This window comes from Lolium perenne, chromosome 1 (genome assembly GCF_019359855.2).
Source record: "Lolium perenne isolate Kyuss_39 chromosome 1, Kyuss_2.0, whole genome shotgun sequence".
Classification (NCBI taxonomy): Eukaryota; Viridiplantae; Streptophyta; class Magnoliopsida; order Poales; family Poaceae; genus Lolium; species Lolium perenne.
Window position 1 is genome coordinate 41,187,800 of NC_067244.2, and position 12,443 is coordinate 41,200,242.

The 12,443-nt window shown below is 43.1% G+C and overlaps 3 protein-coding genes across 12 annotated transcripts; 1 reads left to right on the top strand and 2 right to left on the bottom strand.

Moving 5' to 3' along the window:
* The first annotated feature begins 15 nt into the window (after positions 1 to 15).
* On the top strand, positions 16 to 5,339 carry LOC127347683 (uncharacterized). Of its 3 annotated transcripts, none has more exons than XM_051373848.2 (14): positions 16 to 142; positions 871 to 936; positions 1,041 to 1,132; positions 1,245 to 1,938; positions 2,056 to 2,123; positions 2,253 to 2,335; positions 2,933 to 3,032; positions 3,184 to 3,269; positions 3,363 to 3,445; positions 3,616 to 3,749; positions 3,840 to 3,941; positions 4,031 to 4,324; positions 4,421 to 4,543; positions 4,726 to 5,339. In XM_051373848.2, the coding sequence occupies exons 2-14, from the start codon at positions 930 to 932 to the stop codon at positions 5,113 to 5,115; spliced, it is 2,256 nt and encodes a 751-aa protein (XP_051229808.1). In that variant the 5' UTR covers positions 16 to 142; positions 871 to 929; the 3' UTR covers positions 5,116 to 5,339. The 3 variants fall into 3 exon arrangements, with proteins under 3 accessions (XP_051229808.1, XP_071682986.1, XP_051229813.1); XM_071826885.1 differs by lacking the exon at positions 16 to 142 and adding an exon at positions 494 to 509 and having other exon boundaries at positions 869 to 936; XM_051373853.2 differs by lacking the exon at positions 16 to 142 and adding an exon at positions 599 to 617.
* Positions 5,340 to 7,445, bottom strand: LOC127347697 (probable calcium-binding protein CML22). Of its 8 annotated transcripts, none has more exons than XM_051373869.2 (6): positions 7,296 to 7,445; positions 6,629 to 7,208; positions 6,344 to 6,555; positions 6,043 to 6,242; positions 5,794 to 5,968; positions 5,340 to 5,650 (listed from the first exon to the last, which is right to left on the bottom strand). In XM_051373869.2, the coding sequence occupies exons 2-6, from the start codon at positions 6,829 to 6,831 to the stop codon at positions 5,535 to 5,537; spliced, it is 906 nt and encodes a 301-aa protein (XP_051229829.1). In that variant the 5' UTR covers positions 6,832 to 7,208; positions 7,296 to 7,445; the 3' UTR covers positions 5,340 to 5,534. The 8 variants fall into 8 exon arrangements, with proteins under 8 accessions (XP_051229829.1, XP_051229852.1, XP_051229848.1 ...); XM_051373892.2 differs by having other exon boundaries at positions 6,633 to 6,860; positions 6,944 to 7,444; XM_051373888.2 differs by having other exon boundaries at positions 6,633 to 6,863; positions 6,944 to 7,444.
* A 1,121-nt stretch (positions 7,446 to 8,566) lies between these two features.
* Positions 8,567 to 11,517, bottom strand: LOC127347743 (uncharacterized). Its single transcript, XM_051373905.2, has 3 exons — positions 11,150 to 11,517; positions 10,819 to 11,005; positions 8,567 to 8,804 (listed from the first exon to the last, which is right to left on the bottom strand). The coding sequence occupies exons 1-3, from the start codon at positions 11,500 to 11,502 to the stop codon at positions 8,775 to 8,777; spliced, it is 570 nt and encodes a 189-aa protein (XP_051229865.1). The 5' UTR covers positions 11,503 to 11,517; the 3' UTR covers positions 8,567 to 8,774.
* Between the last annotated feature and the right edge of the window lie 926 nt (positions 11,518 to 12,443).

Below are 12,443 nucleotides of genomic sequence, written 5' to 3' on the forward strand. Positions count from 1 at the left end.
TCAGGGGCTTACCTGTAAAACTGAAACCCTTCCCCAAACGAAGAAGGGTTCCTAGCATTGCCGCCGCCGCCGCCGCCGCCGGAGCGCACTGCCACGGCCGCCGCTGTTGCTTTCACTCGAGGCGACCTGGAGGCGACCGGCGGTGAGTTCCATCCTCTCTCCCTTCCCCGCCGCCGTTCATCTTCCCTCCCCGCAGTAGTCACCGCCGCCGTGTCCCTCACCCATGGCGCTCCCTCGCTGCTTCCCCTCCACGCCCCCGCACCCGCACCCGCCCCGACCCTGCTAACCCTGGATCGAGCACGGGATGTGGAGAACGGCGGCCGCCTGAGGCAGGGGAAGCGGCCGCGGTATGGTGGGACGACGGCGGCTCACCGGCCCTCCCCATCCATCCCCAAGCTTTTCCTCTCCATGTCCCTTCTCTTCCCCTTCTCTGTCAATTTTTTTGTTTGCCTAATCATGATGAAATGCAGTATTGAGGAGAGGTAGCATAATTCCCTGCGAGCAATTGAATTTTCAGGGCAATTCAATTCCTTTCCAACTTGGATTTGGACTTTTCAGGGCAATTCAATTCCGAGCTAAATTTCGAACATCCAAACACAGCATATGAAATAACACATGTATGTCGCTGTAAATTTCTGATAATCAGCACTTGTCTAGAGCACATATCTAAATTAAGGGGCATTACAGAGATTTTACATCTCAACACATCAAATAAGCCAAGGTTCTATAAGCCCAAAAGAATGAGAGGAACTAGTTTCTAGGAGCTTTCTTCCCACCACAGTTTCCCACCACCGTTTTCTGTAAGCTGGCTTATGCATAAGCACAAGCCCAAAAGAAGTCCCCCTTAATCTTTCATGGTTGTTTTTGCAGCTCTGATTGAGTAGCGAGCGAGGAGGGCAGGTGGTGGAAGCAGACTCGGAGGAGAAATAATGGCAGGTAAATGTCTTTCCGCGCCAGTGAGCTTTAATCCGCCGTGAGGCCGGACATGTCCTGCCGTGAACTGAGCTAGCTATCTGTTCGGTTGTGGTTTTTTTCCTCAGGGCAAGAAGAACCCAAGTCCCGCAAGGAGAAGCGAAAAGAAGCGAGGTCCAATAAGAACAAGCAGCGGTTTCTCTCCTGGGTTCAGCACCAGGTGAGCTCACCAAAATCATCAAGCACAAGTGTAGAGAAAAGAAAAAAAATGCTTTCATGGTAGCTTTACTATTTTAGTTTGCTGATGAAGTGTAGAAATTTCTGGAATTTAGGGTGGCAAAAATAAGAAGCCGGCAAAGCCATCCGTGCAACCGAGTCCGGTAGAGGAGAAGAAACCGAAGAAAGAGCATAAGAAGAGGAGGAGAAGTGAGCCCGACGAAGGCCACAAGGTCAAGTCCAAGTCTAAGTTCCAGGAGTATCTTGAACTGGAGATGGGTGGCGCTGCGGGCAGAGAGGAGGATCTGGAGACTGAGAGGAAGCTTGCAAAGAAGCTTAAAGTGAAGAAAGGAAAGCTGGGGGGGCCGGATGACGGTATGGATGATCTTTTCGGGGACCTCGGATTTGGTGGTGACTATGGTTCGGATGCTGAAACGAGGGAGTATGGTGAGGACATGCTGGATGACAGTAAACCAGAAAAGAAGAAACGGAAAAAGAAAAATAAGAAAGTGAAGGATGATGACTCAGAGGACGGTGATGGGGATGTGATGGATGACAGTAAGGCGGACAAGAAGAAACAGAAGAGGAAAGACAAGAGGAAAGTGAAGGATGATGCCACGGAGGAACCAGGTGGTGGAGGTGTGGAAATGGCTGAAGAAAGCGATGTATCGGTTCACGAATCTGAGGGTGAAGAGCTTAATGTGGTTGAAACACGCTCAGCCTCAAAGGCGAAGTATGTGCCTCCTAGTCTACGTGCTGTTCCTAGTTCAGAAGCAGAAGAAATCTCCGTTTTACGCCGGAGAGTAAGAGGTCTGACTTCCGATCCTGTCTTTTTTTTCCGCTTCTATGCAGAATGTTTCTGATTTCATTATCCGTTTTATTTGTGAGCGTATTCTCATAGATGGCTTTATTTCTTGTATGCATCAGGACTTCTAAACAGGCTTTCGGAGTCCAATGTGGAGTCTATTACTCAGGAAATTGCTGCACTTTTTCGTGTATAATTCTATACTATTCCTTTTTCATTCACATGATACTTTCTTGCCAAATTTCTTTCAGATCTTTTATTTTATAGCTTCACTAATTGCGTAGTGCTTCTGGTTCTATTGCTATTTATCTATTCTCAGTCAGTTCCTCGAGGTGTTGGCTGTCAGTTAATTGGCGATGAAGTTTTGGCAAGTTGTTCCCGGGGACCTCGTGGCAACGAACAGTTAAGGACTTTCCATATAAGTCACATTTATCTGATTGATATCTTAATATGGAATGTTATCATGTTTTTTAAATATAATCTCACATATTAGATTTCAAATATCTGTTGGAGAATTAGCAAAGTGGTTCTAAGTAATTGTTTTAGAATGAGTTCGAGTGATCAACCTTAAGACACATGTGTAGACAAGGTGATAAACTGGAGAGAATTGATATCATAACATTTAGTTTTGCCCAACCTTCAGTTTTGTATAAAGCCTGAATCTATCCTGGAATGACGTGACTATATACTTGTTTCATCTGGTGACCTGAACTGATGGTTTTAGTGCTGGAGAGATTCTTAAAGATGGAAGGATTGTTGTCTTGACATATCAAGGTTATCCTTGCCGTAGAACCTTGTTTGTGGTGCATGCTTATTTGACGTCATTGAAACTTATCAATAGTTTACTAACTTTGTCAGGCAAATCATAAACATAGGTTCCTTGTTTAGATAAACCCCATACTTCTTTTGTTACTGTGTTCTACTTTAAGATATGAATTGGTGGACTGATAGATGGCTCTTACCACCAAACTAATGGAAGATGCTGTTTCATTTGTGCAGGTATGCTGCTGTATTTGCAGCCTTTGTTGCTGGTATGACGTGCTTGGTTGGTATGGACTTCAGTGCCAAAATCCTTTCTTCTCTTGCCAATTCTTTTGAGGTATGACTATTCTGATTTTAAGATAAAAAAGACTTGCTATGTTTCTGCTTCCTAAGTATATTTTGATCTCTTTTTCCTTGCAGTGTATCTGCTTTGTTTCAGGATACTTAACTCATGTTTATCTTTTATATATTTTTTCCCTTTGTGACAGGATGAGTACTCAAAAGATGATGGGTTATCTCTGAGAAATATTACCTTACTTCTCTCATATTTGTGCATATTTGACGTCATTGCAAGGTTTGTTATTTAAATGGAATCTATATTATCCTTTTTTATATATATGTAGAACCATGTCACAGTAAGTTCTGATGATCTTGTCTATTATTGCAGTGATATTGTGTATGATCTTCTGTCAGTGCTGAGCAAGCGCTTGACAGAGCTGGATGTCTCAACAGTATTAACAATCCTACAATGTATGTAACGTTTATAATGTCTTCTCGCGCCAAAAAGACCCTATACAATGTCTTAATCATATTACTTCTGAATAATAGTCAACTCATGTATTGAACCATCATAAGACTGTCAAAACACCACTCCATGTTATTCTTGTTCTGAGTGAACCTCGGGATATCTCTATGGACAGGCTGTGGAATGAAGCTGAGGGGAGATGACCCAGGTGCAATGAAAGATTTTGTACTAAGTATTCAGAACTCTGTAAGTCAGTTGAAATCGTGCTCAGCTGGCCAAGATGGAAAAGCAGATATTCACAGTAAAAGAGTAAGTTGCCTTGATTTGTGCTGCCTGTTTAAGAAGTAATTCATGTCAGAGTAGTTTTGAGTTTCTTATCTGGTTTAACTTGCCATGCAGATGGAGTTTATGCTCGAGACAATATGTGACATTAAGAACAACAAAAAAAGGCCCAAAGAGGATCCTTCTCACCATACCCGTATAAAAAAGTGGCTTCAAAAGGTTTGTACCAGAGAGCTTCATCACCCGACACTGAAAAGAAGACTTTTCCTGTTCATTTAATATATTGTTCCTTTTTTACTTGCCTGCAGCTGAAGTCAGAAGATATCCTCCTGCGTGGGCTAAAATGGAGTAAGCTTTTGGACCCTGAAAAGAAAGGGCAGTGGTGGTTGTCCGGGGATGTTTCATCCACACCAGGCAATATTGAAGATGTTGCAACAGTTATCAGCAAGGAGGTCGTAGAGGCACAAAAACTGGTTCAACTTGCAGCTGCCCAGCGGATGAACACTGACATACGAAGAGCAATCTTTTGCATCATAATGAGTGCTGAAGACTACATAGATGCTTTTGACAAGATTCTGAGGCTGGACCTATCCGGAAAGCAGGTATGCATTTTTTTTTTGTTTTGTAAGATGGGAGTTTTCTGTATGTACATTTGTCAGTAATTCTTAACTGTTATCTCTTTCTTTATTGTTGTGTAGGATCGGGAAATTATGAGAGTCATTGTTGACTGTTGTCTGCAAGAGAAGACTTTCAATAAATATTATGCTGTTCTTGCCTCCAAGCTATGCAGCCATGACAAAAATCATAAGTTCAGTTTACAGGTATGACATTGTATTTTTACCATTTTCTATATCTACAGTAAGCTATTCTGCTTCACAAGTTAGTGATTTACTGCCTCGTTTGCAGCGCATGTAGATACTTTTCTAGGATAATACAAATTGATATCGTAGAGTTGGGTGAATTTAACATTTGTGTTTCCGGCTTTATTATGGTTTCATTGTAGTACTGCATCTGGGATCGTTTTAAGGAGCTAGATACGATGGAGTTGAATCGATCCATGAACCTTGCAAAACTAGTTGCAGAGATGCTTGCAAATTTCTCCTTGTCACTCGCGACGTTGAAGGTCGTCAATCTGGCAAACCCAGTGGAGATGACCCCAAAAAAGATCATGCATTTCCGAATGGTGTTTGAGACCTTGATACAGAAAGAAGACTCGCTTGTGTGGAACGTCTTTACCCGTATCGCTGGGGCTCCAGAGCTTGAAATCTTGAGAGATGGAATTGTGATGTTCGTCAAACAGTATGTGATGACTAAGGACACAGAGAAGGACTTGGCTGGGAAGTTCAAGATCGCAAAGAAGGCGCTTGATAATTCTGCTGGTGTTTTGATGTAATATTTCCAGCAGTTCAAGGTGGCTTAGCTGCCTATTTTTTCTTCGTTATGTGACACACGGCTTGCAGTTTTCATTTCCTGTTCTGAGGAAATGAAGACGAATTATTTTTGTAAGTTGCATCCACACTATTAGAATGATTTTCTGAAGTCAATGATGCAAACTTGTATACACAGTATTGTTCCAGAAATTTGATGATGATGAATATAGAAACTTTTGAGATGCCATTTCATAGCAAGTATATTCGCTGTCATGTATTCCTGAACATTTGAGGTTAATTACAGGCAAACCTGGTGAGTGGTAACTTGTGAGCTCACCAGCTAATGCCATAACAGATGTTTTCACCTTCTCATAAAACAGATACCAACTTTCAAATGGTGATTTATTCTGTCAAACTGATAAAAAGAAAGTCTAAGCAAGTACTAAGGAGAAGTGTCATTGCTATCATCTTCATCAGTTTCAAGCCCTGCCCATCTTATCATCGCAAAGAGGAACTCCTTCAGGTTCACCTTGCCATTCCTGTCCAGGTCCATCTCCTCTGCAGCAAGGTACATGAACAAATTAAATTTTGACACTTTGGTTCTGTTTGAATTTCACACGAATCTTCTTGTTTACATGAAAATAGTTGTGTTCAGACCATGCAGAAAATATGCATGAAAAAGGGGCAGCAACAGTACTGACTGAATAGCTGTGTTGTAATGTGGCTGGGTGTCCTCTCCTGATGAGATGCCTCGTTCATCCTCTGAGTGACGTCTTTCCTCCTCATCTTGCCGTCCCCTTCCTTGTTGAAGAACAGGAAGGCGTCGATGAGCTCATCAAATACGTAGTTGAGCTTCGCCGATTCAAACTCAGAAACCTGACACCAAACAGCACGAAACAGATTCAGTAAATGGCCAAGAAATTTTTCTAGGGATAGGAAAACCTAGTTACCTGTCGTGTGACGTTTGGGCCGAATAGAAGGTACATGAGGCATAGGAGGACGACAAACTCCTGGAACTGGATCCCCTCTCTATTGTCTATATCGCAATAGCGATGGACATCGTCGACCTCCTTCTCCGACATCTGAACCTGGAGCTGCCTCAGACATCTCCTCAGCTCCTCATTGTCGATCGACCCGTTCGAGTCCCCGTCTGCTCTCCCAATCAGTGGAAAGAAATCACACACTTCAGTTCAAACTCTCGAGTCTGATCCATGCTAAATTTAGCCTGTCCCATGCTGAAAGCATTTTTACCGTAGTGGTCGAAGACGTCCCTCATGTCCCTGAGGCCATCCTTGAAGCGAGGGAGGCGCATGGTGATGCTGTTCACCGACTTGAATGTCTTCTTCCTGGTCCTCGCCCTCTCCCGGAGTGCCTCCACCACCTTGTTGTCGAGGTCCCTCTCCACCCGCCGCTGCTTCATCGGGGCAGCGAACCTGGAAGCTGCACCTCCCATCCCTGCAAACCTGAAACATGTTTATGCATGCAAGATGATGGAGTAATGCATACTGAATTGCAGGTTTATGTGTAGATCATCACCTACAGGGGTGCAGCTGCGGTGTAGAGACAGGATTTCTCCGCTGTTTGCAGATGGAATTGAGTGTTTTGCTGATGTTGTAGGATGGGGACAGGGGAATCCGTTTGGTTGCAGCCATCTCCATCGATCTGGGGGGCAACAGATGAGGTGGAATCTGATGCTCCAAAAATAGAAGTGGACATGGCAGCCTCCCAGCTCCTGCCATGCATAACTGGATATATATGCTCCCACTACCTACTGCATCAAAAAGAATTTTTTGACCGAATTTTGCCGTTTGTGTTAGCAGAAACCAAAACTATTTTTATCTGACAAATCACCAGAGATTATGTTCTCCAATATCACAAGCAAGCACCAATCCAATTACGATGGAAATATCAGATCGCCAACTTGTTATACAATAATAACATCATACTGGTGTCCAACTCACCATGACGTCATAAACGGCATTCCAACATTTGGACTACAATCTGTTCAGTGAACATTTAATTAATCAAAGCCATAGACACTATACCACCCCAGCTATGGCACAAATCAAAGATGTCGATGTCGGGACTGCACACAGCACTATCACAAGTGGCTTCGCTGAAACAGTAATCGAAGATTATGAGTATACTGTCTGTACTTTTAGTGAACCCATGAATCTCAGACGGCCGGAATAAAAGTAGTAACCTGGTGTGCGGTATACACCGTCTAAGTTAGTTATACTTCCACTGCAAAGTGAATAATGTATCTACTTTCTCAGAATAAGCCTGTGGAGAAAGAGATAAGATGGTCCAAACCACCGAAAGGATATCGCAAATTAAATGTTGATGCTTCATATTATCCTAATGGATCTGGCGCAGCTGGTATCGTGTTGCGGTATGATAAGGGAGAAGCCATTGCTGGCAAAGCCTGTTGGTTGAACAACATGATGAGTGCTGTAAATGCGGAACCAACGGCGCTGCTCAGAGGTTTGGAATTTCTTGAGCAGATGGGGTGTTCTTCAGCTTATGTCTAGTCGCACTCTTTGGAGTTGATCAAAACTTGCAATGGAGACATAGAATTATGGAGCCCTTACACAGCTGTTCTGACAGATTGTTTCTAGAAGGCGAGTTTAATGGACATGGTGGTCTTCCAACATTGCCCACGTGATGCAAATGTAGTAGCTCATAGTCTAGCTAAGGTTGCCTATGAGTCGAGTAATGGTTTCTGTTGGGATGGTAGTCCACCCGATTTTATCTTAGGTGATGTAATTCGAGATGTAACACTGTTATCTTCTGAATAAAAGGTCGGTTAGGCAACCTTTCAAAAAAAAATGTATCTACTTTCTCCATCTAACAAAGGATGTCTTAGCTTTGTTAAAATTTGAATGTATCTATACACTAAATCACGTCTAGATACATCTAAATTTAGAAACAGTTGAGTCATCCTTTGTTAGACGGAGGGAGTACTTTTAGTGAACCCACCACACTACCATCATGATCATCACCATCACCACCACCACCACCACCACCAACAACAACAACAACTCGGCCGGCCTTTATCAAATTACTCGATGACCCATACCATTTACATTAACCTGTATAAAGTGAGGGTTTTTTTTAAAGGGTGCTTTTATTTACTCAAACATCACATCTAGCAGATGGAACGAGCTCCTCTGTTTTAGGTCTTGCAAAGTTAGGATGTTACAGTACCCTAGCTTATTGGGTTCTTAACTGTAATTACAACCAAGAATCGGTTTGTGTGCATCTCTAGTCATTTATGCCAACGCGACTATATTGTTGATGTCTAAAGTGTATTGTCGCATGGGGCAGACGCATACCAAAAGATATCTTATGGTGATACCACGGAAATGACTTAAGAGACCATCGTTAGTCATTGCCAACTCACTACTCCTCAGAGAGTAGATTTTCATTATTTCCAAGCCATATTCAAGGACGCGGTCACAAAGAAACAACCAATACAACAACAAAGACTAGCGGATTCCATATTCGAGCAAGCGATCACACAAAAGCAACCAATATACTTTACAAAAACAAAGACCAGACCATGGATCTTAGGATTAATAGACCATCCCAGTGTAGAAATCCACGCATTATTTCACAACCTCTTGATGTAGCTTGTCACATCTACCCAGGGCATGCAACCCTTAACACATGCTTTATCAAATTACATGATGGAAAGACCCTTTTCATTAACCTGTATAAAACAATGGACAAACAAGACTAACATTAGATTAATTATTGTTCTATCTGCCCCAGAATATCTTATGTGATATACAAAACCAAATTAATGCAAATTTATAAATCATTGGATATGATTATTTGACTATTAACTTTTTTATGGTATACTCCTACAACTCGAGGACTAAAACACATTAGTGTGAAAAAAAGAAAAAATGCGAGTGTATAATTTTTTTTTCAATTAGTTACCAAATATTGAAAAGGGTTTTGCTATAATATTTTGGGATTTTTCTACACTGGGATAGTCAATGAATCATAAAATCCATGGTTTGGTCTTTGTACCTAACGCTACAGTATTTTTACTATACCAAGAAAACAAAGGCAACTAATAAATTTCACGATTAATTATGTGGAAACCCTCTCGTATGTGGTGCCTATTTTCTATGACTGCATGCAGGGGTGGCTCTACAGGTGGGCCATACTGGACCGTCGCTCACCCTTTTTTCTAACATTCTCTCAGGATTTAGCATGAATTCCAGCCCACCAGACACAGATATTCCACTTTTGATCCAGTCTCTATAGTACAATATTGAAATGACCTAGTGTTGAATTTGGCCCATGCTCCGCCACTGACTGCATGCAACATCCGAATTAATAAGCACCATGGGACAAGGAAGAAATGTAACCAGTTCTTCTCGTGAAGAGATAGTGGCCTTGTATAGCTGCAAATTGTATTTATTTAGTAGTGGCCCCGTATTCAGAAAGAGGGAGCATGTACTATGAGAGATAAATCAACTATGCTAATAATGAAATAATACAATTTTATGGAAATATATATTTATTGTTCCATTTCAATTTAACACTAAGATGAATCATCAATAAGCTTGTAAAACTCCGGAAGCTTTGACTACCTATGATTGTAAACTCATTTAGACTCCTGGGAATCATGTACATGTTGCTCTCTCTTCACATAGACTACCTTTATTATGCAGTATTAGATAATATGAATAAATTAGTCAAAAGTCTGGTATTATATAAAGTTGACAACTCTAGCTGTTGAAATATAGCTTTATTATGCCATTATAGATGCTTGGGAATAAGGCTGGACACGAGCCAGCTCGAGCTGGGCTCGGTGCGAGCCAGTCTTTAGCTCGCTCTAAAACGGCTCGGCTCGGGCTGGCTGGCTCGTTTCTGTGACGAGCTGGAAAAATGAGCTCGGCCCGAGCTTCACGAAAACTCGGTCTGGCTCGGTCTGGCTCGCGAGCCAAGCTGACCATGACATTGCCATGTGGGCCCATGGTGAAGCAGTAGGGCAACGACGGTGGAGCAGCAAGGGGAAGACGGTGGAGCAGCAGTGGCGACGAGCTCGGCGCCATTGAGGCGAGGAGCTAAGAGGCGCAGCAGGATCTTGCATGACTGAACCCGACGGCGTCTACCTGGTGCAGCGCAACGGCGTGAGGACGGACGAGTTGGCTTGGTGTAGTAGGAGGCAAGGAGCTGGGAGGGGAGTACCAGGGGGCGAGGTGCGGGGCGGCGGTAGAGGCGTCACAGAAGAAACAATGGAGGAAGACGACTCAATCCCTAAGTGTCTCGCTCGGATGTAACGGGCTGCAGCAGCCCAGTTTGCCTACTTATCAACTTCTCTGGTTAATCAGAAAAAAAATTGTCGAGCTGACGGGCTGGACCGAGCCGAGCTGGACGAGCCACGAGCTTGCTGCGGGCCGGATTTTTGGGCTCGACTCGGTCTAGATATTCTGCGGGCCAAGCCCAACTCGGGCCGAGCCAGCAAAAGCTCGAGCCGAGCAAAAAGATCGGCCCGAACGTCCAGCCTTACTTGGGAATCATGTTACTAAATTGAAATATAAACAAGTCGAGTTTTCTATAAACATAAAAGAAACTCTAGCTGTTGAATTTAAGAGGGACAGCGAAGAATCACATCTTGTATATAGCAAACTCTTAACACATGGTGTGTGACATAGATAATCTAATTTTAATTTATGCACATCCGCCTTCTCACACGTTCTACTTACCGTTGGCGGGGTGTAGAATGCCTGTATATCTAGCTGTCTATAATTCTCAACGGCCGAGCCCAAGCCTGTTAGTATTTTGTGCTTGATGACGCCGTGTGCCGATGCCAGTTCTCCAGTCCCACCACCAACAACCCACTGGCCCTCGAAGCCGGTGATCCCCGTTACATGTAATGTTGACCCATTGAACCTGTTTTACATGCGCAATTTATTAAATATCATGTATATGCAGCATCCAACATATATATACATACATATGCACATATAAGTATTGCCGAGCAAACTGAGAACTCCAATCAAGCTCTACAAAATGGTTGGCAAGAAGTTTACGTACCTAGGCCCCTCAAACACCAAGCTGAAAGTGGTGTACCAGGAAACAGTACCAGCTTGGCCAGCCTGCACATGCAGGCCTCTCGCATGAGCAAGGACAACAGCGTTGGGATCGGGTGCAACAAGCACTGCCCAATTGTTCACGGCGATCACGCCAAAGCTAGTTGTTGCTGGGGCCGTTGAGTTAACTACTATATCTTGGTTCTGGTTTGGTCCACTGCCAACTTGACGCAGGTACCAGGTCTCATCTATCTTGGCTTCACAATAAGTGGGACATGACAAGGATGGACTGACCATGGCTAGGATGAAACTGGAGATGAGTAGCAGGGGCAGAACATTTTGAGGACTACTTTCCATGGCTATGGGAAGGAAATGCTTGAGGGGCAGAGGATCCGTACTCAAATCCTGACTTACTTTCTTGCCTACTTTCTTTTGGATGTGCTGTGAGAGATACGTGAATGCAGGGGTTCCATTTATAGGCATCTCGATCATATAGTATCCGGCCGTAACCGTTAAATATGCTTGACGACCGGCCGGTGTTCGTCATTTTCTTTTAGGTTATGGTGTACTTCTGGCCTGATGGCCTTTGAAGCAACGATTGTACCAAATTATTTGTTCCATGCAATGCAATCAGGACTACAGAAGGATAAGTACTAACGCTAATCAGGAACGAAAATTATGTCGCCAGTTGCAACCTACTGTTTTTGTCTTTTCCAGCATGACAGCGGCACCTTGATAAACCTATCCTGAGACCAGGAACATAACTCGTCATTTTGTAATTCTTTTTCACATCTGGCATCTCGAGGAAGGATATTCTTGTGTTGTTCAGCTTCGCGTGTTTTCCCTTCATCATCACGCACAAAAGAAAATAACAATTAATGGTATGTATAGCCTCCCTGCATAGTCAAACAGCTATGCCCGCCGGCACTGACCTAACAATTATGAAGCTGCTTTTTCCTTTTTTACCGTAGTCAGACTAAGAGGAAAGAGAAGCTTGAAACCATTGTTAAGAGTTCTTATGTATAACTTCTGGTCCCTTGTCTTTTTCACGTATATATGATGTATCCCTTGTCATATTAAATCAGATAAATTCTGTTCATTACCTACTTCCGGTATTTTTATTTACCCGACATGTGATAGCTAGGGATACATGTACGGTACATCTGAGCGTCTATGTCAAAAGTGACTGCCACTTCATGACGAGTCCAACTGAGTAAACGATGAAGTGATTCGTAGGACACAAATACATCCTTAGAGCATCTCTAGCAGAAGCGGCAAACCAACCCCAAATCCGCGTA

What these genes read in the sequence shown, in the direction of transcription:
- LOC127347683 (XM_051373848.2), top strand. An exon ending in TTTACGCCGGAGAGTAAGAG is followed by an intron (nt 1,939 to 2,055) that starts GTCTGACTTCCG and finishes TGTATGCATCAG; the next exon opens with GACTTCTAAACAGGCTTTCG. An exon ending in AGTATTAACAATCCTACAAT is followed by an intron (nt 3,446 to 3,615) that starts GTATGTAACGTT and finishes CTCTATGGACAG; the next exon opens with GCTGTGGAATGAAGCTGAGG.
- LOC127347697 (XM_051373869.2), bottom strand. Translation starts at nt 6,831, where the DNA reads ATGGCAGGAGCTGGGAGGCTGCCATGTCCACTTCTATTTTTGGAGCAT. An exon ending in GCCCAAACGTCACACGACAG is followed by an intron (nt 5,969 to 6,042) that starts GTAACTAGGTTT and finishes GTTTGGTGTCAG; the next exon opens with GTTTCTGAGTTTGAATCGGC. An exon ending in CATTACAACACAGCTATTCA is followed by an intron (nt 5,651 to 5,793) that starts GTCAGTACTGTT and finishes ACCTTGCTGCAG; the next exon opens with AGGAGATGGACCTGGACAGG.
- LOC127347743 (XM_051373905.2), bottom strand. Translation starts at nt 11,502, where the DNA reads ATGGAAAGTAGTCCTCAAAATGTTCTGCCCCTGCTACTCATCTCCAGT. An exon ending in TTGGTGTTTGAGGGGCCTAG is followed by an intron (nt 11,006 to 11,149) that starts GTACGTAAACTT and finishes CATGTAAAACAG; the next exon opens with GTTCAATGGGTCAACATTAC. An exon ending in CATTCTACACCCCGCCAACG is followed by an intron (nt 8,805 to 10,818) that starts GTAAGTAGAACG and finishes TGTTTTATACAG; the next exon opens with GTTAATGAAAAGGGTCTTTC.